Here is a 24834-nt window from a genome sequence, read left to right on the forward strand (position 1 = left end):
GGTGGGGATTGGTCTCACAAATGAACGGCTGAGATTAAAATGTACTTGCATGTGGGCTTGGGCCCAACCTCTAGTTGGCTAAAAATTTCTAATTACATGGGCCTGAAATACTAAATAAAATGCCCTGGGACCAATTTTGGGGCCTATTGAAATATTTCATGGAAAAAAAATCTGACATTTTTTTTTATCTTCCTTTTATTTGTATTAAATTTCCATTTGCATTGTAATAAAAAAAAAAAAACAAAATGCACTAAAAATCTGAGAATTGAGATTGTGTAAGTTTGGATGAAAGAATTAGTATTTTTTTCAAAAACAATGTCTTATTTTTATTTTATAAAATTAACTTATATTAATATAATGAAAATATCTTTTTTTCTTCAAGTGAAACAAAAATTATCATAGGATAAAAATAATTTTAATATTTATTTTTAATACAAGTCAGATAAGTACTGCAATTATTATTTTTTTATATAAGCAAAATAAATAAATATTAATTAAAAATAGCTCTAAAAATAAAAGTCCAACTGAATGAGCCCATGGTTTTTAGTATCGTATTCTAAAAGTATGTTTCATAGTGATTTTGAAAAGTGTTTTTAGCTTTTATAACACTTGAAAATTTTTATCCTTCAAGTATTAAAAATGCTAGAAACATTTTTTATAATCACTATCAAACACACTCTAAATCACTTAAAGTGACCCCTTAGATTTTTTAAAATTTTCCCCAACACCTTTTATTTTTTGTTTAAGTATTAAGAAACACTATTAGTCCAGGCGAGAACGACTCTCCAACAGACTGTAATCCATACTATGAGTTTTAGTATGGACTGCAGCAGCTTCTCCTGCATCACACTAGGTATATATGATTGTAATGACATCAAAGGTAAATCTTTTTGCTCTGGACTAGCCAGGAATAAGCAATTATTCAAATTTAATTACACATTGCAATGAAGCATAAGGTCTCTACCACAACCACAGATCCCAATATCTGCAAAACAAATAGCATTCAGGACTCCGGCCGCGGCTTTCTTGGAGCTCAAACTGGAGAAGTACTGAAATGAAAAAGGGGCAAATGTTAGACTAATATGATTTTGATCACAAACTCTAATCCGATTATTAAACTTCTTCCATCTTAGCCAAAATGAGTGAAGATATGCTTCAAAACTAACTTTAACCTTCACTTAGGCAATCAACTGATAGTTTCTAAATTACGAAAACTACTAAATTATTCGAATACACAGTTATACCTGCAGGTTTTGTGATACCATGGAGAGTGTTCAAGCTGTGTTTTGCTTTCCTCAGATTATATAAGCTACTACAAGTATCTCAAGCAACTATCTATTGGCAAGAGCTTAGAAAGAAATGGGTTAACAGGTTCCTGCGCTGTATTGGTTACTAGATAGATGCATTCCTTACTTTGATGTTACCACCTGAAATGATCAACGAAGACTGAAGACACTATATGACCACCCCTTTCATTTTTTATGTTCATGGATGTTAGGAGAGTCATGATTGAAGTGTTATATCTTTGGATCCTTTGTTTGCTGCTACTTCAGAACCAGATTTTGAGCCCTGATTTGTCAATCTCTGATTTGTAAAATTTGATGGAACTTGAGGATTCCAACAATGCCTGTAGTGAAAGCCTCCATTCTTCCATTAGACAAAGAGGAGTAGAGACTTAACTGAAAATTTGTCAGACTTTGGATTCAGCCAAACCATTTTATCCTCTACATCCTTACAAATTGTCTGTGCTTGCAGTCTCCTAAAAAATTACCTCCACCCCATCTAGTTCCCAGTCTTAGATCTGTTTTACAGAATGGAAATTCCAACGACTCCCCTTCACTCCCTGCTCCCTCACTTCAACTACCTATGCTTCTTTGGTGGTGGTTATGGAAGATGCCTTCAGAACTGCAATGGCTAGTGACCACCACCTCCATCCTACTCCATCTTCCACATGCCTGCAACTCTTAACATTCCTAGAAGAAACTAGGTAAAGATAATAGGGAAAACATTTTCAAAGGTTGATCCCAATTCAAGAGTGCGTCTTACAATCCGTGAAACATTACATTACATAATCCACTTTCTCAACAAAATGATACATGTTAGAAAGTACACATTTTGACACCCAGGATATGGAAGAAAATTAAAAAAGAAAAAAAAAAAAAGTAAAGAACAAAAGAAATAAAAATTTAGTTGATTATTCTCACTGTTATTTCTCATCAAAATCTTTTAGAAAACGGCAAGAAATTAAATTATTTCTACAATAGAAAGAATAATTGAGCAAAATCATTGGGGCCCATCATTTCATTTTCAGACCGAAGATGATGGATAGACAATGAAATCATGTAGCACAGCACTGGATCCACAATATGTATGAAATAATTTTATACCTATCAATAGCTCACAGAGCTAAGGCCTACATAGAAGCAAGGCTAGTTAATGCAATCCACACCTCCTACTGGTTTAATGGTTGGATTAAGTTTTGACAGGTAATGGTTTTCAAAGGAGCAGTACTGCAGTGAATAAAATCTAATAGAAATGGAAATGGGAAACAACATAAAAACAATAGAGCATAAGAAACTCACCTTACTTATCCTCCTCTTCGTCCTCCTTATTGGTTTCCCTCTCCTCCTGTTCATTGATTCCCCTTCTGTTAGGCAAAGACATTAGCGTCCCATCAGCCTCCACCTCCCTCCTTGTACCCTTCATTTCCTTCTTACTAATTTCCAGTGTGTTAGGCACAGTGATCACTGTCCCATTCTTGCCATAGGGTGAAACTAGAGTCTCTACATATAAAGCCACATCCAACTGAAGAAACTTAGTCCATTTATAAGTTGTGATATTCTTCCATGTGTTTTCTTTAGGATCACAGAGCACCAACTTCTCTGCATGAACCACCAGTAGAGGACCATTCTCCAAAAATCGCAACACACGGGGGAAATGCCCATTTGAATCATCTCCAGTTCCATATGGAAAAGTGATTAACCTTTTCCAAGACTCCTTCTTGCCGTATTCTTCCATCACCCACATCTCATCAGAATCTAAATCATAAGAACATAAACCAGCCACACAGAGGCATTCCCCTAGAACCCTCAAACCAAAGAAAACACTTTTACTAGGCAATTCCATCTCCTGGACTTTCTCCTCTCTGAAACTGAAAGCAACTATTACACAACGTTTCCCGGCACCATTCGGGCGCCGCGCTAGCCAATGGACACTCCCTTTGAAAAAAGTTGCTAACTCATATTCAATTACACTTGAATGGGTCGCCTGAACTCTTCTCCAATTATTGGTTTTCAGACTGAAAACATCGATTCCGGTTCTATGAGTAGCGCTTAAGCTGAAAACCCTAACAATCTTGTAGTCATCGGAGTAAGAATCATAGCCGAAACCATACAAGCAGCTACTGTAATTAACAAAACTAGGGAACGGCAAATGGTTGGACTGTCTGGTAGATGGGTTCCATAAGACGAGTTCATGAGGGGGCTGATGGATATGAAAGCCATAAAAGCCATCAACTAAACACAGCAACCCATGACAAGAATCCAGAATTGCTGTACTGCCTTTAGAGCTAGAGAGACCCAAGGGAAATTCAAGATCCACCGAAAAACCATCATTCGGTTGTGAGTCCACGGAGGGGGGAACAAGGATTTGAGTAATGGGATGTGTACGTTGTCGACAGAGGTGGGCTTTAGTGAATTGGGGTTGGGAGATTAAAGTGCACCAGGCTTTGCATACGCACCTGAACCGTAGCAGAGATTTCACTGGTAGTCTCAGCAGTATCTCCTCAATAATCTCCTCCGCTAGTCTCACCATCGCTCTCCCCTCTGCTAAACCCTAGCGGAGACCTGATTGAGATTGTGGGTTCGACAGACAAACGGAGCAGGTGCCGACGGTGGTCCACCAAGGTTCCAACGGCCACGTGTTAATACGTTTTATTAAATATAGTAAAACATTTTGAGATAATGAGAAATGCCTTCTTTTCTTTCCCCTTTTGTTTTTGTTTTTTAATTCAATTATTTAATAACAATTATTATTATTTTAATAAAATAATAATATTATTATGGGATTTTTGAATCATACAACCGTATTAGGATATCTTTCCTTTTTATTTTCACAAATTTAATGATAACTTTTTAAAAATCGTTTTAAGGTATGTTGTTTGAACGTATTTTCTAAAACTTGTTTTAAAAATATTTTTTATTCTTTAATTTAAAAATAATTTTTAAAAACAAGTTTTAGAAAGTATGATGAAACGAACCCATATTTTTATTTTGTTTTTAAAAAATGATGAAAATAACTCCTATTTGTTTTTTGAAAATTGTTTTGTATTTCACTTCATTTTTAAAACTTGTTTCTAAAGAATAATGACAAAACAATGTTAAAAAAAATTTTAAATAATTTTTTATTTTTAATTAAATCATATGAACAAACACACTTGTAGTTTTCTATAATAGTTTTCAATGATAATTATAAATAAATTTCTATTTGTTAATTAAATATAAAAGGTAGTTTTCTAAACTTAATTTTCATGATAGGATGCCTCTATATTTCTAATTATTATTTAAAATATTATAAAAAATATGAAATATAAAATTTATTCTAAAAAATAACAAGTTTTTTTTTATTATTTTTAAATTAAAAATTTATTTTCAATTTTAAAGAATGAAAATTTTATTTTCAAGAATAATCACCAAATATGACTTAAAATTTCTTTTTCAATTTTATATTTCTCCAAAAATTCATGAATCAACTAATAAATATTTCTATTTGATTATGTAATGCAAAGAATAGGCAATTTAGCTAATTTTTTCGCATAAATATTTCTTTTTATGTCATTTGTTACCTAAATTTATATGAAAGATAAAGTTGTTATAAACAAAACTTTTGCATGATTTAAAAAATAAAAATTTTAGACCTTCTTTCTAGGAGAATTAATAATGCTTAAAAGATATAAAATTACCTAAATACCCTAGATAAAGTAATTTATTTTTTAAAATATTTCTTCAATAATTCATTTGGAGATTAATCCTCATCAAGGGATCAATCGAATAATGGTGGATGACAATCATTTCATCTCTCTTCAATAATAAAATATAAATTATTAATAATTAATGGACTTGGATAGGGTTTATTTTGAGGATATTAAGTCGGAGTAAGTGTGGATAGAGTGCTAATCACTTTTTACAAATTTAAACTTGCGACGATATAATTAAAATAATAAAGAATAAAATATTTAAGGAATGGAGATTATAAACTCTAATTTATAGTGGTTCAGTTTAATTCTAGTCTATATCCACTCTTGTAACTCCAACCTCAAACTTACGGTGAGACTTACAAATTAATCCTTCAAGTTTTGTATTTAAATTAATTAGTTATAATGAGCACTTACAATTTTCTTTAAGAGATATCTCATTTTTTAACTCTTCAAATGACTTGCACTTGGCACATCTCAACTGATATTTAATACTTAAATTTTTCCTTCAAGTGATACCCACACTTGAGTTCACCTTACAAGATTTACAATAAATGAATTTTTCAATAGAAGTGCCTAATTTACAAATTTTTGGCTCAAGAATAAGAATAAGAATAATAAAAAGATAGAGAGTTGCAGAAAGAATGAAAATGTAGATTTAAGAATAAGTTAATAGTTTTTATTTATTACTTAAATTTATTTTTTATTTTAAGTCATACTATTAAGTTATTTTATAAAATATAGACTAATAGTGCGTTTGACAATGATTCTATGAAGTGTTTATAGTATTTTTAACATTTGAAAATTTTTATTACTTAACGTTATTTTTTTTTACTTTAAGTTATACTATTAAGTTATTGTACACACAAATTTCATAAATTTTTGGTCCTACGAAATTAGCAAAACTAAATAGGAAAATAATGTGAACAAAATATTTATTGAAATTAAAAATATTGTGGGTACAATCTAAAAAAAAAAAAATTATTTCCAAAATAATATTTTCCCTCTGATTCTTTTGCTTGATCACACTTTGGAAGATGATGATGACATTTTCTTAATTTCGAAAATCAATCGAGGGTCATAAGTGGCTTATTCTCGAATGACCTTGTTGAATGGCGAAGAACACGTGTAACAGTTCTTTTTCCGTTTACCAAACTTGTAGGGAGATTTGATGAAGCCCTTTCTTTTGTTGTGAAACCCATTTTCTGTACGAAGTTACCTTTGGATTTTTTTCCTTAGGATTTTCCTTTCTGGATTTTTTTTTATTTCTAAATTGCCTCCCCCCTCTTGATAGAAAACACCTCTATTTATAGGTGAATATAGGGAATTTGAATTTCAAATTCCTCAATTTTAGTTGCTTAGTTTTAACAAATTTTCTTCTTCGAGAAGTTTTACCAACAAATTTTCTTCTTCTTATTATTATTATCTTTTTTATAGTTGGAGATTAGAAAGACTATTCCATAAGAGATTTTTTTTTAAGACCAAATTAGTGGTAATTTAATCCACAAATTTTTTTTGTCTACAAATGCCCCCACTTCAAGACGCATATTGTCATGTGGATGGGGTGAGTCTTGAAGTAATTTTTTTCCAAAGAAATATATGAATAGGAAGTTTCCTATTTTCTCAAAAAAAAAAAAATTCTTTTCCATTTTTTTCCAAACTCTACTTTGCTTTCCTAATTGTTTTACACTCTCAATCCTCTTCCAATTTGTCATCCCTATATACATTTTATATATATATATATAAAGGGGACAATAGTTGAGAAACTGGACTTGGACTTTTTCAAAGAGCTCTTTTGATCTTTGAGTGTTTTTCAACCCGACTTGAATTCACCGTGAAAAATCTTCACCTCTTCAAACTTGTGTGTTTTTTTTTTTCAAGGAAGAGAAAGACTTACTTTTTCGAACACGTGTCAGCCTTCATCATTTGCAAAGACAAATTTAATTTCAAGTAATTTAATTAATTAATTTTTTAATTACCTTAATATTTGAGGGGATTTTTTTTTTTTTTAATAAAATTAAATATCCATAATATGAATATTTAAAATTTGATCCTCGTGTAATCAAGTCGTAGCCCTGACGTGAAGCGGTGTCGTATTTTCGGCACTTATGTGTTAAAGTCTTCACCCATGCAAATTGGCTTGACTCGAATGCATAGTGGTGTTCAAGTTTTAATATTTAATTAAAACCAGAATAATACTTGATATCTATGCAAACAAGTTATGGTCCTGATGCTACGCGGTGTTGTATTTTTGGCACTTATGTGCTAAAGTCTTCACCCATGCAAATTGACTTGACTTGAATGCATAGTGGTGTTTCAAGGAAGAAAAAGACTTACCTTTTTCAAACGCGTGTCAACCTCCATTATTCACAAAAGCAAATTTGATTTCAGGTAATTTAATTTAATTAATTTAAAATAAAATTACCTTAATACTTGAGGGGAATTTTTTTTAATAAAATTAAATATCCATAAAAAATATAAATATTTAAAATTTGACTACCATGTAATCAAGTCATAGGCTTGACGCGAAGCAGTGTTGTATTTTCGACATTTATGTGCTAAAGTCTTCACCCATGCAAATTGGCTTAACTCGAATGCATAGTGGTGTTCAAGTTTTAATATTTAATTAAAACCAGAATAATACTTGATATCTATGCAAACAAGTTATGACCTTAATGCTACACAGTATTGTACTTTCAACACTTAATACGACTTGAGTGCTAAAGTCTTCACCCATGCAATTTGGCCTGACTTAGATGCATAGTGGCATTTAAAAACTTAGACCCATATTTTATTCAGTTTTTTTTTCCAAGACTAAAAGAAAAATTTAATCTTGCGAGCATATGCCATAACTTTTTCCTAAGTCGTCTTTTCAGGTTTTCAATTTAGCGATTTTTTTTTTCTTTCTTTATTTTTTTTTAACGTTCTAACTTTTTCCAAGACTAAAAGAAAATTTTAATCTTGCGAGCATATGCCTTAACTTTTGCCTAAGTCGCCTTTTCAAGTTTTCAACTTAGTGAACAATTTTTTTTTTTTTTTTTTGGTGCGCCATACTCAGTTTATGCTCATGTGGGCCAAAAACATCACTTGTCTTGAGTTTAATCGAAGGATGATAAATTCACATCCTTGGAACAAAGTTTTATTGAGGGTCAAAGATGACTTATTCTCAACCAAACTTATGAAGACCTTTCGTAAACATTTTGGAGAACAAAATAAGTCCTTTGAATTCGTATTGATTTTCTTCAGTCTTAAAAGTGGATGAATGACGCTTTTGTATTGTGTTTGATATTCTTCCACGAGCTTGTTGAAGAATGTGTCAAGCTTGGACTTGATTTTAATCCAAGGGTGGTAAAAACGTGTTCTTGAAGCAAAATTTAATTGTAGGTCAATGATGACTTGCTCTCAAGTAAACTTATCAACAATTTCCTCAAGTCTTTTGAAGAACCCAACCTTGTCTTCTTTAGCTTTCAAGGTGGATGAATGACACTTTTGTTTGTGTTTGATATTCTTCCACGAGCTTGTTGAAGAATGTTTGGAGTTTGATTTTGACTTTTGAAGCTTCATTTTTGGATTTAGTTTCTAGGTTGCATCGCACTTTTGAGAACGCGTCATGTTGAAAGAAAAAAACACTTGTATGTAAAGAAGTTAGAGATTTTAGTTTGGAATCTCTAAATTTGACTTATTTAATACAAAAAGTTTGTTCCTCGATTTAAGAAGTTTGACAAGAATGATTTTTTTTTTTTACTACAATTTAAGCTCTTGTACGATAGGAGCAATATGCAGTTTAGGCTCATGCTTTAAGAAGCATCACTGGAATACCAAGGTTCAAAAACAATTGTGGTAAAATTTGATGTCACACCCTTTTCATCGTCGCTAGTGTAAGTGATGTTTGCACAACATGTCGTACAATCGTGGCCTTTGTCTTCAAATCGTTTTGCCCCTTTTATTTTTGTGGCATAAAGTGATGGATTCCTATGTATCTGGATCAATGCAATTTGTGTTTCCTCATAAGTTGCAACATTTCATAGATACCAAAGAATGAGAGTAAGCATTGTAGATTTGCTACTACCTCATCATCTTCCTTGGTTTTGCTTGGCCCTGCACCGAAAATGTTTTCTTCATCTTTTCTTGACTCATCTTCTTCCGAAATCTCATGACAAGAGACCATATGAGTTGATGTCACCATCCTTCTATTGAAGAACTCCAAAGGGAAGTATTCTCCTAAGGTGATAAGGGTGATGAGCTTTTGTATCAAGAGGTCATCAACCTGCACAATCGCTTGTTTTCTTTTAGGTTTCTTTTCTTCTTTCTTCTTCGCATATTGATGAGTATTTTGCTTACGTTGTTCCTTCCTAGAAGTATTCTCCTAAGGTGATAGGGGTGGTGAGCTTTTATATGTGATTGCATTAAATGGAATAGTAGCCTCATACATCCACCTTGTGATAAGCATACAAACTCTTTCTCTTGCTTCCTTTTTGTAGGCAACATTGATAGTAGTTTGGTTCATCTTCCCATTTTTTTTTTTTTTTTGAACAATCATATCTGCATTAGGAGTGAAAAAATGATCCATGAGACCTTTTTGTCTTGGTTTTTTTTGAAGAAAACATCTTACCACTACTTCTTTCTCGGTTACTATCTCCACTAGAAATGTTGGTGACATTCATTCTATTATTAATCTCCTCACCAAAATCTTCATCTTCCAAACCAAACAAATCTTCATTAACATTTTCACTCCTCATATTCATTTGCTCTTTTTGACCTTTTTAGAACTCATATACTCTTCTATTTCTTCTCTAACATGTTCCGGACATTTTCTACACTTTTTAGCATTTCTATATCCACCAACAAGATGTTGTTTGTGTCTATATATGCCTCATTTGGTTACTTTATCACAAAAAAATGCATATGATGGAGTTCAAATCTTTTTCATTTGGCAAACGAGCATACTTCCATCAAGGATCTTTTCTTCCACTTACACTAGAGTCCACTTGAGTTTCACTCTCATTGTCCATCTTGCAAACAAATTATTTATACTACAATAAAATAATTATAATTAAATTAAGAAAATAAAAAAATAAAAAATAAAAAAAAATAAAAATGCATATCATATTAACAAAAATATGCACATGAAAGTGTTTTTTATTTGTTTATTTTTATTTAGTAAATTTATCATGTCAAAACATAATATTTATTTTGAAAAAAAAATGCCAATGAGAGTTATGAGACAAGAACAAAAAAAAAATGCAGAAAAGTGAAGAAAATAGAAAAATAACAAGGTCCCAGAAAGGTATGTCTATATTTCCTTTATTTTTCTCCTATTTTTCATTTTCTTCTTTGTCCTCTTCGCTTCTTCACATTACAGTAAAGGCTAGGGCAATTTTTTTGGGTGTTGTCGGGTAATAACAACCAGAAAAGGGGCTAAAATAAAAGACATGGCCAAAATGGCGTCTTTTTGGTCTGTTTTTTTTATTTAAAAAGAACATGCTTCAAAATGATGTCGTTTTGGCTTGTTCTTTTTAAAATGAAAGGGGCCAAAACGACGTCGTTTTGGTCCTTGTTCTTTTAAAACAATAGGGGTGGCTAGTCCCATACCTGCCCTGTTGTCATCCCTATTTTGAAAGGGGTTGTTGGGTTTCCTGCTTTTCTAGGGAGACTCAATGATTGGGAGGTGGATTTGGTCGAAAGGTTTCTCTTGAGATTGCAAAGGTGGAGGGTGAGTAGTGATGAGGAGGATAGACTAGTGGGTAGGGGAGAAGAGTGTAAAATTTTTTGTTAAAGCTATGTACAAGGTTTTGGAGCTAGGAGGTCTTTTGAATTTCCTAGTTGTAGTCATTTGGAATTCTTAGGTGTTGTCTAAGGTGAGTTTCTTTGCTTGGGAGGCTACTTAGGATAAAGCCTTAACATAGGATCATTTAAAGAGGAGAGAGTGATCAATGGCAAACAAATGTTTTCTTTGTCATGAAGAGGAAGAATCGGTAGATCACATTCTCATCTATTGTGGCAAGACTCGGGTTATTTGACACCTTCTATTTTCTCTGTTTGGTGTGTCTTGGGTGTTGCCCTCTTCAGTGAGAGAGTTGCTCTTAAGTTTGACACCTTTGTGGGTAGGAAAAGGAAAAAGGTTTGGCGAATTGCTCCTTTGTATCTTTTTTGGATAGTCTGGAAGGAAAGGAACAATAGGGTGTTCAATAACAAAGAGCTTTCTGATAAGGGAATTAAGCTTGTTTTTCTTTGTAATCTTTGGGCATGGTCCAAATTGTTTATAGTTTTGGATTTTTCCTCTATTGTAGATTTTGTGGATTGGATAGGGGCTCATTGAGGGGCGGTGTTTTTTGTTAGTCCCTCTTTCATTTTATAGGCATTGTCAGCACTCTTTGTATTCTCCTTGTGCACTTTGGGGTGCTTTTTTGGCTTTTCTCTTTTTATACACATTTTCTTTTTACCTATCAAAAACAAAAAAGAAAAAAAAAAGTATTCATTTTCCTCATTAGCATTGATTTAAAGCTTCATGATCACCAATTGTTTTAAAAAAAGTCCTCTTCAATTGATCATATTATTTGAAAATTGGTTATTGTTATTTCTAAATGTAAGCTCAATGATTTAACATACTGTTTAATAGGTTGTCCAGTATTTTACATGGGATCTATGGCAATCCAGACGAGTAACTCAAAGTTCTTACTATAACTTTGTCTACTATTACATTTAAGTCCTACATTTTACTTGTGCATATGGATACAATTGGTATGTGGTTGGCAACATGGAAAGTGTTAAGCCAGATTATTACCATTGGATAGGACTGATTTTATTGATTAATCTATGGTAAGAGACAAAAGTTGAGGATTTGACTAGAAGTATTGTGCTCATCGTTTCTTTCCTTGGGGAAAATAAATTTTATAAGCATGTATTTCGAATTTTGCACATCCACGAACCATCTTATACATCCTCCTGTAAGATTTGGATTTTCCCAGTTGCATAAGGAATATATGAAGCTTCTTTCACCTCATTTGATATGGTCTGCACTCTCAATGATTTCACATTTAGTTCCTTTCATATGAATGGTAAATTTTTTTTTTTACATGCTCACTATATGCATTTTATGAGTCCATTTAGAAGTGAGAACCTGATCGATCCTAACTGAGAAAGCTCTTTTATCTTCATTTGCTTTTTCCTTTTACTTCAAGTGTCTGAAATGTTTGGCTAATGTCATGGATGCGATGGAGCACTAACTGCAGGATTTAATCTTCACAATGATAAATCTGAGTTTTTGGTGTGAACTTTAACATGATCTATTTTGTTTAAACACCTAAAGGAAATAAGATACATGGTTGTCTTATTGCTATTACTGTATATCATTGAGAAATATGACTTTTCTGTATACTTGATTGCTATGCTATAGGAATTTCAGTTTTACTGTACCCGGATTTCAAGATTGTCTTTTTTCTACCTTTTTAAAACTAAGAAACAAAGAATAAAATTTTTGAAGATGACATTATGCAGAGGATGGGAAGTCCTTCTAAACAATAAGGAGACAGTAAAAAGAAAATTAGAAGAAAAAAAAATTAAAATGTAAAACAAAACAGCAACTCATGGAGTGTCCACTGAAAGTTTCAGTGGCTTGACCCAATCCCCCAGCCAAAAATCTGCCCCCAAGTTAACCAATATGTGTGCCCATCTATAAATCACCCCAAGATTTGCAGAAAGGTTGGTCTCTGGACCTCAATGATGCCCAATATGTTGTCTGTTTTGCAATAATTTCAGCTCTGGTCGCAATTTATAGGAACAAATTTGAGAAAATTCAAAACTAATTGTGTTAAATTGATAATGTTCTTCCTTATCCTTACCCAAGACAGGCATAACTTCTTGTTGATACCAGATAGCATTATGGTTATAGGAGATAATAACTAGGAAGGATGTAATTTATGGATAACTTTCTTGTTGAGGAGGAAACTACTGAAGAAAGGAAGTTGGGTTTGCAGAATTCCTCAATCACAGCCAAGGATTACCATGCTCTTTGTTACAACCGCAAAAACCGTCTTTTTTTTCCCTGTAATGTATGGCACTAAATCCCTACTTAGCCAGCTATCAATTGAATCAGGTAGGCAATAATAAGGAAAGAGAACACTCTACAATTAAAGGAAGACAACTCTCATCTTGTATATTTACTCAACCTACAAGAACACAAAATTGTTCGAGTGTTCCAACACTTAGCCTACACAAAAAACATCCTCTCTGTTTTTGCCTAAATATACATTGCTGGTGTCTGGTCCCACATATGCATCTGCCCATTTGGATTCAAACGAGTCAGCTGTGAGAGTTAAGAGTAGCTATGTAACCCTCGTAATTACCCTAATGTCAAACATCCAATGTATTGTCCCAACAACCCTGTGTCTCATCAGTTGGATGCCAATAGTCATGTCTATTCTCAACAAAGGCCATGCATGGGATGACTCAACAACTGTCTTGCATACACATGCCAAACAACGTTTATTATCAGCATAAATAGCACATCTAGCACACATCTATTGCCAACCTTGTCATGCTCAACCCACAAATTGCCTGCCCAACACCTTCTCTTGGCACAGGACCTTGCACTGTCTCAATCCCACAGTCTTGCATTGCCTCAATCCCAGTCTTGCATTGCCTCAGCACAGCCTATCATTGTCACTGTCTACGTCTTAACTTTGCCTCAGCCCACATATGCATGTCTAACCCAAGCTCTAAGGCACCATCATATTAGTGGCTATGAAGTCATGCCAGCCCATGACTCCTTTGTTTTCACCAGGGCATGATTCCCATGTTGTTCAAGTCACTGCCCATAGCATTATGCCCATGATGCAGCCCTTCAAAGCTTTTCACACCTTGCACTTGTCGAGGTTCAACATGCCATGTGGTAAAATGCCTTTATTACCCACACTGATGCTTCACCTGCTTATTTTGTAGCCCCAGGTCAAGCTGCACCATGACATGACACTGCACCCATGGCATGCATTTGAGGCATTATACCGTTGTGCCAGCCAACAGAGTGATGCCCGTAGGGGTGCCCCTAAGTGTGCCTCGTGGCCTTAGGAAGCTAAGCTAGCCAATGCCTCACATGGTCCTCTAAACAACCACCTTGCCCAATAAAGAGAATTTTAACCCATTTCCACTCTTAACAAGAAGAGATATTAAGTATGCTTGAGCAAACATGATAGATTTTCTAATAAATCTAATAAATAGAGAAATTATTTCCATGTATCTACAATCGAAAAAATTCCATCAAAAATCATAAACTTCATAAGGAAAAATTATCAAACACTTGAACTCCAACCTTCATTTTTCACGTAAGTGTCATGCCACACGTGTGCATGTTCCATGTGTTGTATGTGCTTTGTGCTGCATTTGCTATGTTCTGCACACTTTAATTTGGTTAAACCAAGCTCATATATAAAAAAACACTAGTATTTTTAGTTAATTACCCTTACTGAACTATTTGCAGGATGCATTAAGAGCCATTAAAGGAGGCCGAATCCCTTCTCCTGGAAGCATGCCAACTTTTGAGGAAATTAAAGAAACTTTAGGTTTCAACTCTTATTATGAAGAAGAGAAGCGCTATGCAACCAGCACGGGTCAGGTGTCTTGGCAGAGAGGTGAGTTAAGTTATAAATTTTGTTACTTAGTTGGTTTTGATAGGCTTCTGGTATGGAGTCTATCTAGTTTGGTCTTATTAGCCTTTAGTTGGTTTTGCAAGGCTTCTAGTATGGAGTCTAATTGGTTTGATCTTATTGGGCTTCTGACATGGAGTCTAAACCTTTGGCCTAGAACTTAATATCAACTGGCTCTCTCTCCAGGACTCTCTGAAAATAGAAAAATTCATGCTATGCAGTCGGTCATGTGACAACAATGTTGTTATTTTGAAAGTTTTCTTAGAAAGCAAGCACTTTGCAACATAGTATCAAACATTATTCAAATAATTTGAATTGAGGTCAGAATATAATTTGGCCAGGTTTTCCTGATTCCGGAAGAGCTCCTAAGTTTCTTTTTGACTGAAATAGCATCCCTTTTGCTTTTTCTAATTCTTATAAACATGGGTTACATGCCAGCAAGCAGCAATACATACAGCAGTCAACAGAGGGCTCAAGATGATACACAGCAGAGAGGTCAAAATTCACAGGATCCTGTTGTGGATGTGTTAACTCCTGATGCATACTATGGTCCGGATGGTTCAAAGGTTCCTTTTGCAGTTCCCCAATTTTAGTTGATTAATTCAAGGGATTTAGTTCCTTAATTTTAGCACATTTTCTTAAGAGATTGTTTTTTTTTTTTTGAAGACCAAATTAGTGGTAATTTAGTCCACTAATTTTTTTTATCTCTACAGTTATTTTATCAAACATACTTAATTTACTTAATAACTTAAATGAAGTTTTTAAGTCATTTTAAGTTATTAAGTTAGGTTACCAAATACCTACTAAATGTTATGCAAAAGTAAAATGCGTGACTTATACACACTCCATGATATCCAAAAAAAAGATTAGATATAAGGTAAAAATATATAAATAAAATGTTATAAGTTCTTTCAAATATTATATTTTCAACTCAAAATTACTAACAGTGCGTTTGACAGTGATTTTGGGAAGCGTTTATACTATTTTTAACATTTAAAATTTTTTATTTTTCAAATATTAAAAATGTCAAAAACACTTCTTAAAAATATTACCAAATATAAGTGGTCTTGGAAAGCACAAGGTAATGGTTTTCCTTTGGTAAATTAATCCAAAGACACTACAACACCATTTGAATGACCCTAAATTCTAATATTCAAGCTAAATGTTACAAGTAACTTTCCAAAAAAAACTCAATTGTTCTAAATATACGTGCATAGCTTAAATGACATATTTCAACACCAAAGTGTATAAAGTTGTTTAACTCTATTATACAAAGAAGCAATTTTGCAGTTAATAAAATCTAATACAGGCGATTGATGAAGGGTACGTAAGAAAATCACCTCTTTTCCCTTCCTTACTGCTTTCCCTCTCCTCCCATTCATTGATTTCCCGTCCGCCTGTCACCACTACCATAGGGAGAAACTAGTGTCTGTATATATAAACCCACTTCCCTCTCATAAGGTGCTGACGAACAGTAACTAGTGATGATCTTCCATGTGTTATTTTTAGAATCACAGAGCACTAACTTCCCATCATGAAGCACCAGAAGCACACCATTCTCCAAAAAACGCAACACACGGGGAAGTTTCCAACTTGAACCATCTCCAACCCTATATGGGAAAGCAATTAAGCTTTTCCAAGACTCCTTTATGCCATATTCTTCCATCACCCACTTGTCATTAGTATATAAACCATCCACGCAGAGGCATCCTCCTAAAACCCTCAAACCAAAGACAGCACGTTGACTTGGCAATTCCATCTCCTGGAACTTCTCCTCTCTGAGACTAAAAGCAACCATTGAACTACGTTCATCTTCTCCATACCCTCCATACCTGAACGCTAGCCAATGAAGATTCCCGTTAAAATAAGTTGCGGACCAATATCCAATTACGCTTGAATGGGTCTCCTCAACTCTTCTCCACTTGTTAGTTTTCAGCGTGAAAATATCGATTCCGGTTTTGTCCTTACCAAGAAAGGTGAAAATCCTTACAATCTTGTAGTCATCACTACCAGGATCATAGAAAAAGCTATACATACAGTTCTTGTATCCAACAAAACTAGGGCATGGAATATGGTTGCACTGTCTGGTAGATGGGTTCCAAAGGATGAGTTTTTGAGGGGGCTTGAGGGAATAAAACCCATAATAGCAATCAACCACACACAGCAACCCATTACAAGAATCCAGAACTGTTGTAGTGCGTTTGTTTGGGATACCCAAGTCAAGTTCAAGATCCACCGCTAAATCATCCTTATGTAGAGGGTCGTCCACGGAGTGTGGAACAACGAGTCCAATTACGGGGCGTTTATGTTGTTGACGGAGGTGGGTTTCAACGAATTGGGGATGGGAGATTAAGGTGCACCAGGCTTTGCATACGCACCTGAATCGTAGCAGAGACTTCACTGGTAGTCTCGACAGAATGTTCACCATAATCACCTCTGTTATGTACGTCATCGCTCTCTCTGCTTCACCCCCTCTACAGAACCCTATCGGAGTCCTAATGGAGATTGTCGTTGTGGGTGGTTAGAGTTGTTGGCGAGATAGATGGAGGACGTGTCGGTGTTGAGCGGCTCCAACGGTGGTGGACAAGGGTTCCGGCGGCGACGAATTGTTCTATATTTTAGGCAAAATTGTGCTTTAGGGCGGATTTTTATAACAGGGCGGATTTTTATAACATCACGGTAGTTTTAAAAATTAATTCTTAAATTAAGCCGGTACAAAAAATATTTCCAAATTGACTGTAGTTTTTGCCGTATAGAAAAGAAGGAAATTTTTTTTTTGAAAATCATCACTTCAAAGGTAATTTATGAACTTTCAAAAAGATTAAAAAAAAAAATGAAAAATTATGTTTTAGGGGTAGATGAGCCCCAAATTAACAAAAGGTCCATGTAACTCTTTAAATTGAGCCCAAAACTCAATAAAAGTATGGAAATTGAGTTGAAGGATATTATCCTTCAGTATTTCCAAAAATGCCCTTAGTTGATTTTGAGAAAAAAATTAATATTTTTGAAAAATAATTTTATTTAATTTAATATTTTTTAAAAATATTTTTGATTTAATTTAATATTTTTAAAAATACTTTTCTGTAATTTAATATTTTTAAAAATACTTTTATTTAATTTAATATTTTTTAAAAATATTTTTTATTTAATTTAATATTTTTAAAAAATACTTTTATGTAAGTTAATATTTTTTTAAAATAGTTTTATTTAATTTAATATTTTAAAAAATTATTTAATTTAATATTTTTTAAAATAGTTTTATTTAATTTAATATTTTTGAAAAAAAAATTATTTAATTTAATATTTTTGAAAAAAAAATTATTTAATTTAATATTTTTGAAAAAAAAATTAATTTAATATTTTTGAAAAAAAATATTTAATTTAATATTTTTGAAAACCACTTTTATTTAATTTAGTATTTTTGAAAAAAAAATTATTTAATTTAATTTTATAAAATATTTTATATGTGTTCTTAAAGGGTGTATTTGTCTGTTACTATTTCATATCCTTCAACTCAATTTGAAGAGTTATATGAACTTTTTGTTAATTTTTGGGCCTAGCTGGGCCCAAAACACAATTCTCCAAAAAAAAAACTATGTTTTTAAGACACGATTTCTAAAATTCCGGGGGGAAAATTTGAGAAAATAGAAATCATCACTTCAATAGACAATTTTCAAAAAATTTAAGAAATGATAAATAGTCTCTTGATGAGATGATTTAAAAAAATAAAAAATAAGAAGTGAGAAATCTCTCTTGGAGAGACGATTTTCACAAAAAAAAAAAAAAATAATAAATAAATAAGAAGTGAGAGATCGTCTTGAAGAGACAATTTCCACAAAAAAAAATAAAAATTAAGAAGTGAGAAATCAAATTAAAAAGTGAGAAATGTCTCTTCAAGAAACAATTTCCACAAAAATTAAAAAATAAAAAAAAATGAGAAATTTAATATAATTTTCTATCTGTATATTATAAAAAATAATACAATTTAATATAAATACATATTATAAATTCAGTTTAAAATTAAATCTAATTTATATTATAAATATATAATACAATTTAATATAAATATACTCATACAGTTACAATTAAAAAACTAATTATACTCATACAATTATTTACAATATTATAATTATTATAAATATATATTATAAAATTATTTAATTAATTTAATAAATTTAATATAAGATAAATAATATTTATCTATTATTTTTTTCTTTCACTTTGGAAATAAAAAAAAAAAAACTATTATCAATTTTATGTGAAAACTGAGTTTAAAAAAAATGTTAGTAATTTATTTTTAAAAAAAAAAGTGAGAAAATTTCTCCTCAAGATTCTATTTTTCCATTCCCTATTATACTTATACAATAATACAATTATTATAAATATATGTTATAAAATTAATGAATTTTATTTACTAAATTTAATATAAGATAAATAATATTTATCTATTATTATTTTCTTACACTTTGCAATTAAAAAAAACTATTGTGAATTTATGTGAAATTTTGAGTTTAAAATAAATTGTTATTAATTTATTAAATAATTATTTACAAAATAAATAATTTTGTTTTGTTTTAATTTTTAAATTAATTTTATTGTATAAATTTTAAGATTAAAAATATTAATCTTTAAGTTAAAATTTCACTATAAAAGGAATAAAATAAAAATAAATTAATTAAATAATTTTAATTGTTCTTAATTTTTTCTTTAAATTAATTCAATTAATTGAAGCTCATAAAATTAATTTAGTTTGATATTATTTTCTATTTATAAGATAAATAATATTTATCTATTACTTTTTGTTCATGTGAAAAATGATTTTATAAAAAACAAATTTGTTATTAATTTATTAAATAATTATTTATAAAATAAATAATTTTGTTTTGTTTTAAATTTTAAATTAATTTATTATATAAATTTAAAAATTAAAAATATTAGTCTTTAATTTCAAATTTCACTATAAAAGAAATAAAATATAAAAAAATAAAGTAAAGTTCAATAAAAATTTTAGAATTAAGAGATATAATTTTTTTTTTTTAGTATTAATCAATTTAAAAAGAAATAGTAATCATTTGTATATTAAAAATATTTTATTTAGTAATTATAAATGATAAACAACTAAATTAATTTGAAAAAATAATAAAATATTTCTTTAAAAATAATTTAATACACTTAAAATTAGAAATGATTAACTATTTTTTATTAAGAAAAAATTGAGGAAAATAACATATTTTTTTGGCTATATAAATGTTTTTATCTTTTTTCAATTTTTAATGTCATAGGTTCCAAGAAAATCAATCAAATAAAAAAAAAACATTTTTTCAAAAGCTATATATCCAAATAAAATCTTTAAAATTCAAATACACTATATCATAAATATAAACATAATTGTTTTCCTTAATTATCAAATGTTTTTAATATTAAAGAATTAAAGTCACATCTTATCATATCATGCTTATAAAAAAACCAATAACATTATTAAGGTAAATGCTAAAAAACCAACAAACAACCCAACAATTAATAAAATATCAACCATGATAAAAAAAATCAATTATTATCATGAATGCAAAAAACCAATAACCTTGTTCATATGAACCATCAACAAATAATATATATATATATCAACCAATAACATGTATTAATATTTTAATCCCAAGTAATAGACAACCTATATTAATTTGTTTAATCCCTAAACAATCAAATGTATTCAAATACTAAATGATCAAAGTTCAACTACTATTATGAATAAATAAATAAATAAAAACCAATACCTTGTCCATATATATAAACTAGTTTAACATCCTAACAATTAACAAAATAATAACAATGAATACCAACAAAGTTAAAATATTAGAATTCAACATTACTAGATGTCAACTTCAATATTAGCAAATGATAAATTAACATACGTCACTAATACAAATAAACCAACAAGTAACAAAAGAGTAACATGTATTATCATATTCAATAAAAGATATAAAAGTCATCAATGTGTGCCACATGAAAGTGGTTTCCTTCTTCATTGTGGCTGTTGGTGATATCTTTCCAACTCCGATTGATTTGAGAGACCATCTAATGTTGCTTCATTTCCTCGTCCACGTCCTTGATCTTGAACCTAGTCCCGTCCCTATTGTTCAACAAGTGATATAGGAAAGTATATTGCATTTGTGTCGCCACATCATCTCTAAATGGATGTCCTAATGATTATGGTGACAAAGTAATGAGTGGTGTTGTAGGTGGAGTAAATGACACCTCGATACTAGACGACATAGGTATATGAAAATAAGGTTCATCACCAATAGCTCTAAGATGAATGATGTCGTAACATCTTCCTGTATCATCCCCTCATCAATGGATGGAACTGATGAAAGAGGTAGTGACTGGTCAAGTGGTCTAGAAAAAGTGAAGGCAGTATGTTGTAGAGAAGATGATGATGAAAAATCTAGCAATGGATCATTGATAAGGAAGTGTGGATCATCAGAAATATGTCTTCCATATGTTTGTACACCTCCACCTCTAGTTTGTACACCTCTAGCTCTAGTCCGTACCCCACCACCTTTGGTTCATACCCCACTACCTCTGATCCGTACCCAACCACCTCTAGTCCGCACCCCACCACCTCTAGTTTGTACCTTATTACCTCTCATTACTACCTTTTCATATGATGATTGTCTCTCTATATTAACGACATTGGGGGGAATAAGTAACTTATCAACCTCGTGTATAGCCTCTAAAGTGGTTGTACATAATTGATGAATTTCATCACGATGACCTATATTTAGAGTATCTGGGCCAGTTCACATATGTATCTATTACAAATTGCGATTTTGTAAGAATTAAGAGTAAAAAATTAGATGTTTTTCAAATTAGAAGAAAGTAGATGAATAAATAAAAAGACATTGTAATTAACACACTATCTCCCATGAAGATCCATGTGGAGTAACAAAAAGATGAGTGATAGAACAATACCACACCATATATGGGTGGTTATACGTGAAAGAAGTATATGTTACCTCAACTCTAGCAAGACGATAGTACCTAGCCTCTCACCTTTGAATATAGTAGTAATGAATAGTCATCCAATCCAAATCATGTTGACTCCTCAAATCATAGTTATGTAATCCCAACTCTGTATCGCATTGCTCAGGAATATCCTGTAGTAGCCTAAATTGTCTCAAAACACGATTAAGTCTATGTCACTCCATTATGTGGAAACATATAAGGGGTGAAATAGTCAACCATGAGTCAGAGGCAATAGTACAGTAACATGGGAGTCCAGAGGTGACATCATCAGTATATGGCTCCCATATAATCTACAATTAAATTTGAAATATGACTCACATTATTTAATAATATTTTGATTACAAATTGTTTTAAAAATTTTCAAAATAATGAATTTCTCACTTACTTTGGCATAAGTCGATCAAGTAGATACCTATACTAAGGTAACACATGCATAAGCGTAGAATATATGTGTTTACATATTCTATAACTAAGGTTGAATACATACCGCATGCCTAAAGGTAGTTGTGGCGGTACTCCATCATGTAGGGCTGAATGTAAGCACATATGTGCTATAAAGGAGAATATATCTCATATCTATAACTGTAACAAAATTAAAGGACTTGATACATCATGTGCATCAATACGGGATGCTCGACATAGCCAAGCTAGGCAAACATTACCCCAACTATAAGTACCAATAACTCCAAAATCCTAAAATAGTGGTAAGAACATTAAATGTACCATATTATTCGATTTATTCGCAAAAAGAAAACCTCTAATCAATTGTAAGATGAATGCCCTAGTATAGCATCGCACGAACTCCACATCAACATCAGGTGCCAATGAAAGAAAATGTTCTATCAACCAAGTTAAACAAAGTCTTTATCCATATATATCTCCATCTTCAAGCACCACTCCTAATAATGTAGCACACACCTCTCTCCAATCCAAGCATGTGCTACCGCGAACTGCAACACCATCAATTGGCAAGCCTAAAATAATACTAACATCCTGAAGTGTGATGGTACACTCTACTTGAGGCACATGGAAAGTGTGGGTCTCAAGTCACCATTTCTTTATAAATATTGTAATAAAGTGTCAATCCAATTAAATGAAACCTAATCGGGTAACACCGTAAAATCCAAATTGTTGCATATATGGAATAATGCATGTATCTAAAACATTATTACGATAAAAACTGGCTTCACGACGTCGACAATAGAGCTCTCTAGGATCATTTGTTGCCCATATAAGTGAAGATCGGTGTACTTATTGGTTATACAGAATAGAACAATCTACAAGTCTAGAATCTATGACAATGTATTCCTTGCATCATTTAAATAATTTCATTAGTTTATTACAAGACATTGTAATGACATTGTGTGAAAATAACTCAATGTTCATATATAATATTACCAAAAAATTTCATTTAAATAGTAAAATTTTCAATTTGAACTTACAATATCATTGAGCAATTGTGTTAAAAGACTCTTCTCTATTAAGACATTTTCTACGATTGTGACCTTCCTATTTACAAAGCCCACATCAAACTTTGACACTTGGTTCTCTCCAATTCATTTCATTCCTAATCCTTGAAGATTTTGGTCTTCCTTTATCAAGTACTAGAGTTGGATTCGGATGAACAATTGGAAAATTAGGTTCTAGCCAATAAGATTGATGTAGAATTGGATTGAATTATGGTGTATAACAACAACCATATACATTCATCCTATAATGTTTGTCAACAAATTGCCAACTATCAATCCTTGCATGTGCACATTCAGCTAGCACATGTGAACATGGGATACCAAATGATTGTCATTTATTACAAGTACATGTTCATTTTTTCAACTTCACAATTTGTATATTGTTTCCTTTATCCATATGAAACCCATGGGAAGCAGTTGTCACTTCAAATATCCCATTTGAACAGTGAAAGATTTTGACAATGTGTCTACTAGCCCTTAACTCATATTTTGTTATTTTGTTAAAGACATAGAAAGTGTACAAATCTCCATTTGCAATTTGAGTTTGTATCTCTGTTCAACAAGTCTCAAAATATGAAACGCAACAATAGAAAGTTAATCAAACAAGAGCAGTGATAAGCAACATTCTAGCCTTCTTAAGCACTCCATTTATGCATTCAACAATATTTGTAGTCGTCCACCCATACCGATGTCCTCCATCATGTGCCAAAGTTCATTTCTGTATGTCCAACCTATTAAACCATTCTAAGCATTTCTCATCTAATGGTTTTAACTCAATCATACATGACTCATACTTTCATAGTTGATGTTGAGACCCAACTCTATACACTAAGTCTTTTAACATCTTATTTCTATATTTATCATTGAAGTTGTTTGCCACATGCTTAAGACAATATCGATAGTGTGCAAAAAGCGGGTTCCATCCAACACTAGGAACTCTAACGACAACTTGTATTCCTACATGACAATCAGAAATGAGACATGCCTTCTTTCTGCATGACTTGACTCCTTAATGTATAAAGAAACCAAGACCAACTATCTGATGATTTCTCTTCAACTATTGCAAATGCAAGAGGAAATATATGACCATAGGCATTGATTAATGTTGTAATCAAAAGTTTTCCTATGTATTTTCCATATAAAAAAGTACCATTTATTTGTATTACTGATCTACAATGCTTAAATCCTTCAACACATGCCTCAAAATCCCAAAACACACACATAAAACATAGATTTCCATTGCAACATGCTAGTACTAATGTCTTCTAAACAATCTTAGTCCCAAGGTTAGTTAGTTTAACGATATTTATCCACCTAGGTAAAGCTTGGTAAGATTCATCACAATCACCAAATATCCTTATGATTGTTTTCCTCTTTGCTTCCCAAATTCTCTTGTAATAAACATTATAACCAAATTTATCTTTCACTGTTTGATGCAATGCAACAATTGAAATCGTGTGATCACTTTGGACTACATTTTGAACTTCTCATGCAATAAATGTGGAGTCTAATTGTGAGTAATCTTGTGATAGTTTAGGGTATATGCAAGTGTGAGGACCTGTGTACTTTGTTATCTCAAACAAACCATGAGATTTACGACGACATGCACGGAGCCTCCAATTACAACCCTCATACCACTTTTTGCACTTTACAACCCACATATTTAGTTTAGATTCAATAACAATCAAATGTTGATTCCTACATATGGAATAATGTTTAACAACATATT

The 24834-nt window shown here is 31.8% G+C and overlaps 2 protein-coding genes across 2 annotated transcripts; both read right to left on the reverse strand.

The window, feature by feature from the left end:
- Window positions 1-862: 862 nt before the first annotated feature.
- Window positions 863-3911, reverse strand: LOC117913850 (F-box protein CPR1-like). The gene is made up of 2 exons (XM_034828926.1): window positions 2583-3911; window positions 863-1049 (listed from the first exon to the last, which is right to left on the reverse strand). The coding sequence occupies exon 1, from the start codon at window positions 3811-3813 to the stop codon at window positions 2584-2586; it is 1230 nt and encodes a 409-aa protein (XP_034684817.1). The 5' UTR covers window positions 3814-3911; the 3' UTR covers window positions 863-1049; window position 2583.
- An 11878-nt stretch (window positions 3912-15789) lies between these two features.
- On the reverse strand, window positions 15790-17229 carry LOC117914018 (F-box protein CPR1-like). Its single transcript, XM_034829172.1, has one exon. It carries the CDS (start codon window positions 17063-17065, stop codon window positions 15992-15994), a length of 1074 nt encoding a protein of 357 aa, XP_034685063.1. The 5' UTR covers window positions 17066-17229; the 3' UTR covers window positions 15790-15991.
- Window positions 17230-24834: the final 7605 nt, after the last annotated feature.

The sequence above is a fragment of the Vitis riparia genome, chromosome 5 (genome assembly GCF_004353265.1).
Source record: "Vitis riparia cultivar Riparia Gloire de Montpellier isolate 1030 chromosome 5, EGFV_Vit.rip_1.0, whole genome shotgun sequence".
Taxonomy (NCBI): Eukaryota; Viridiplantae; Streptophyta; class Magnoliopsida; order Vitales; family Vitaceae; genus Vitis; species Vitis riparia.

Coding starts and splice junctions, on each gene's coding strand:
- LOC117913850 (XM_034828926.1), bottom strand. CDS start 3,813: ATGGTGAGACTAGCGGAGGAGATTATTGAGGAGATACTGCTGAGACTA.
- LOC117914018 (XM_034829172.1), bottom strand. CDS start 17,065: ATGACGTACATAACAGAGGTGATTATGGTGAACATTCTGTCGAGACTA.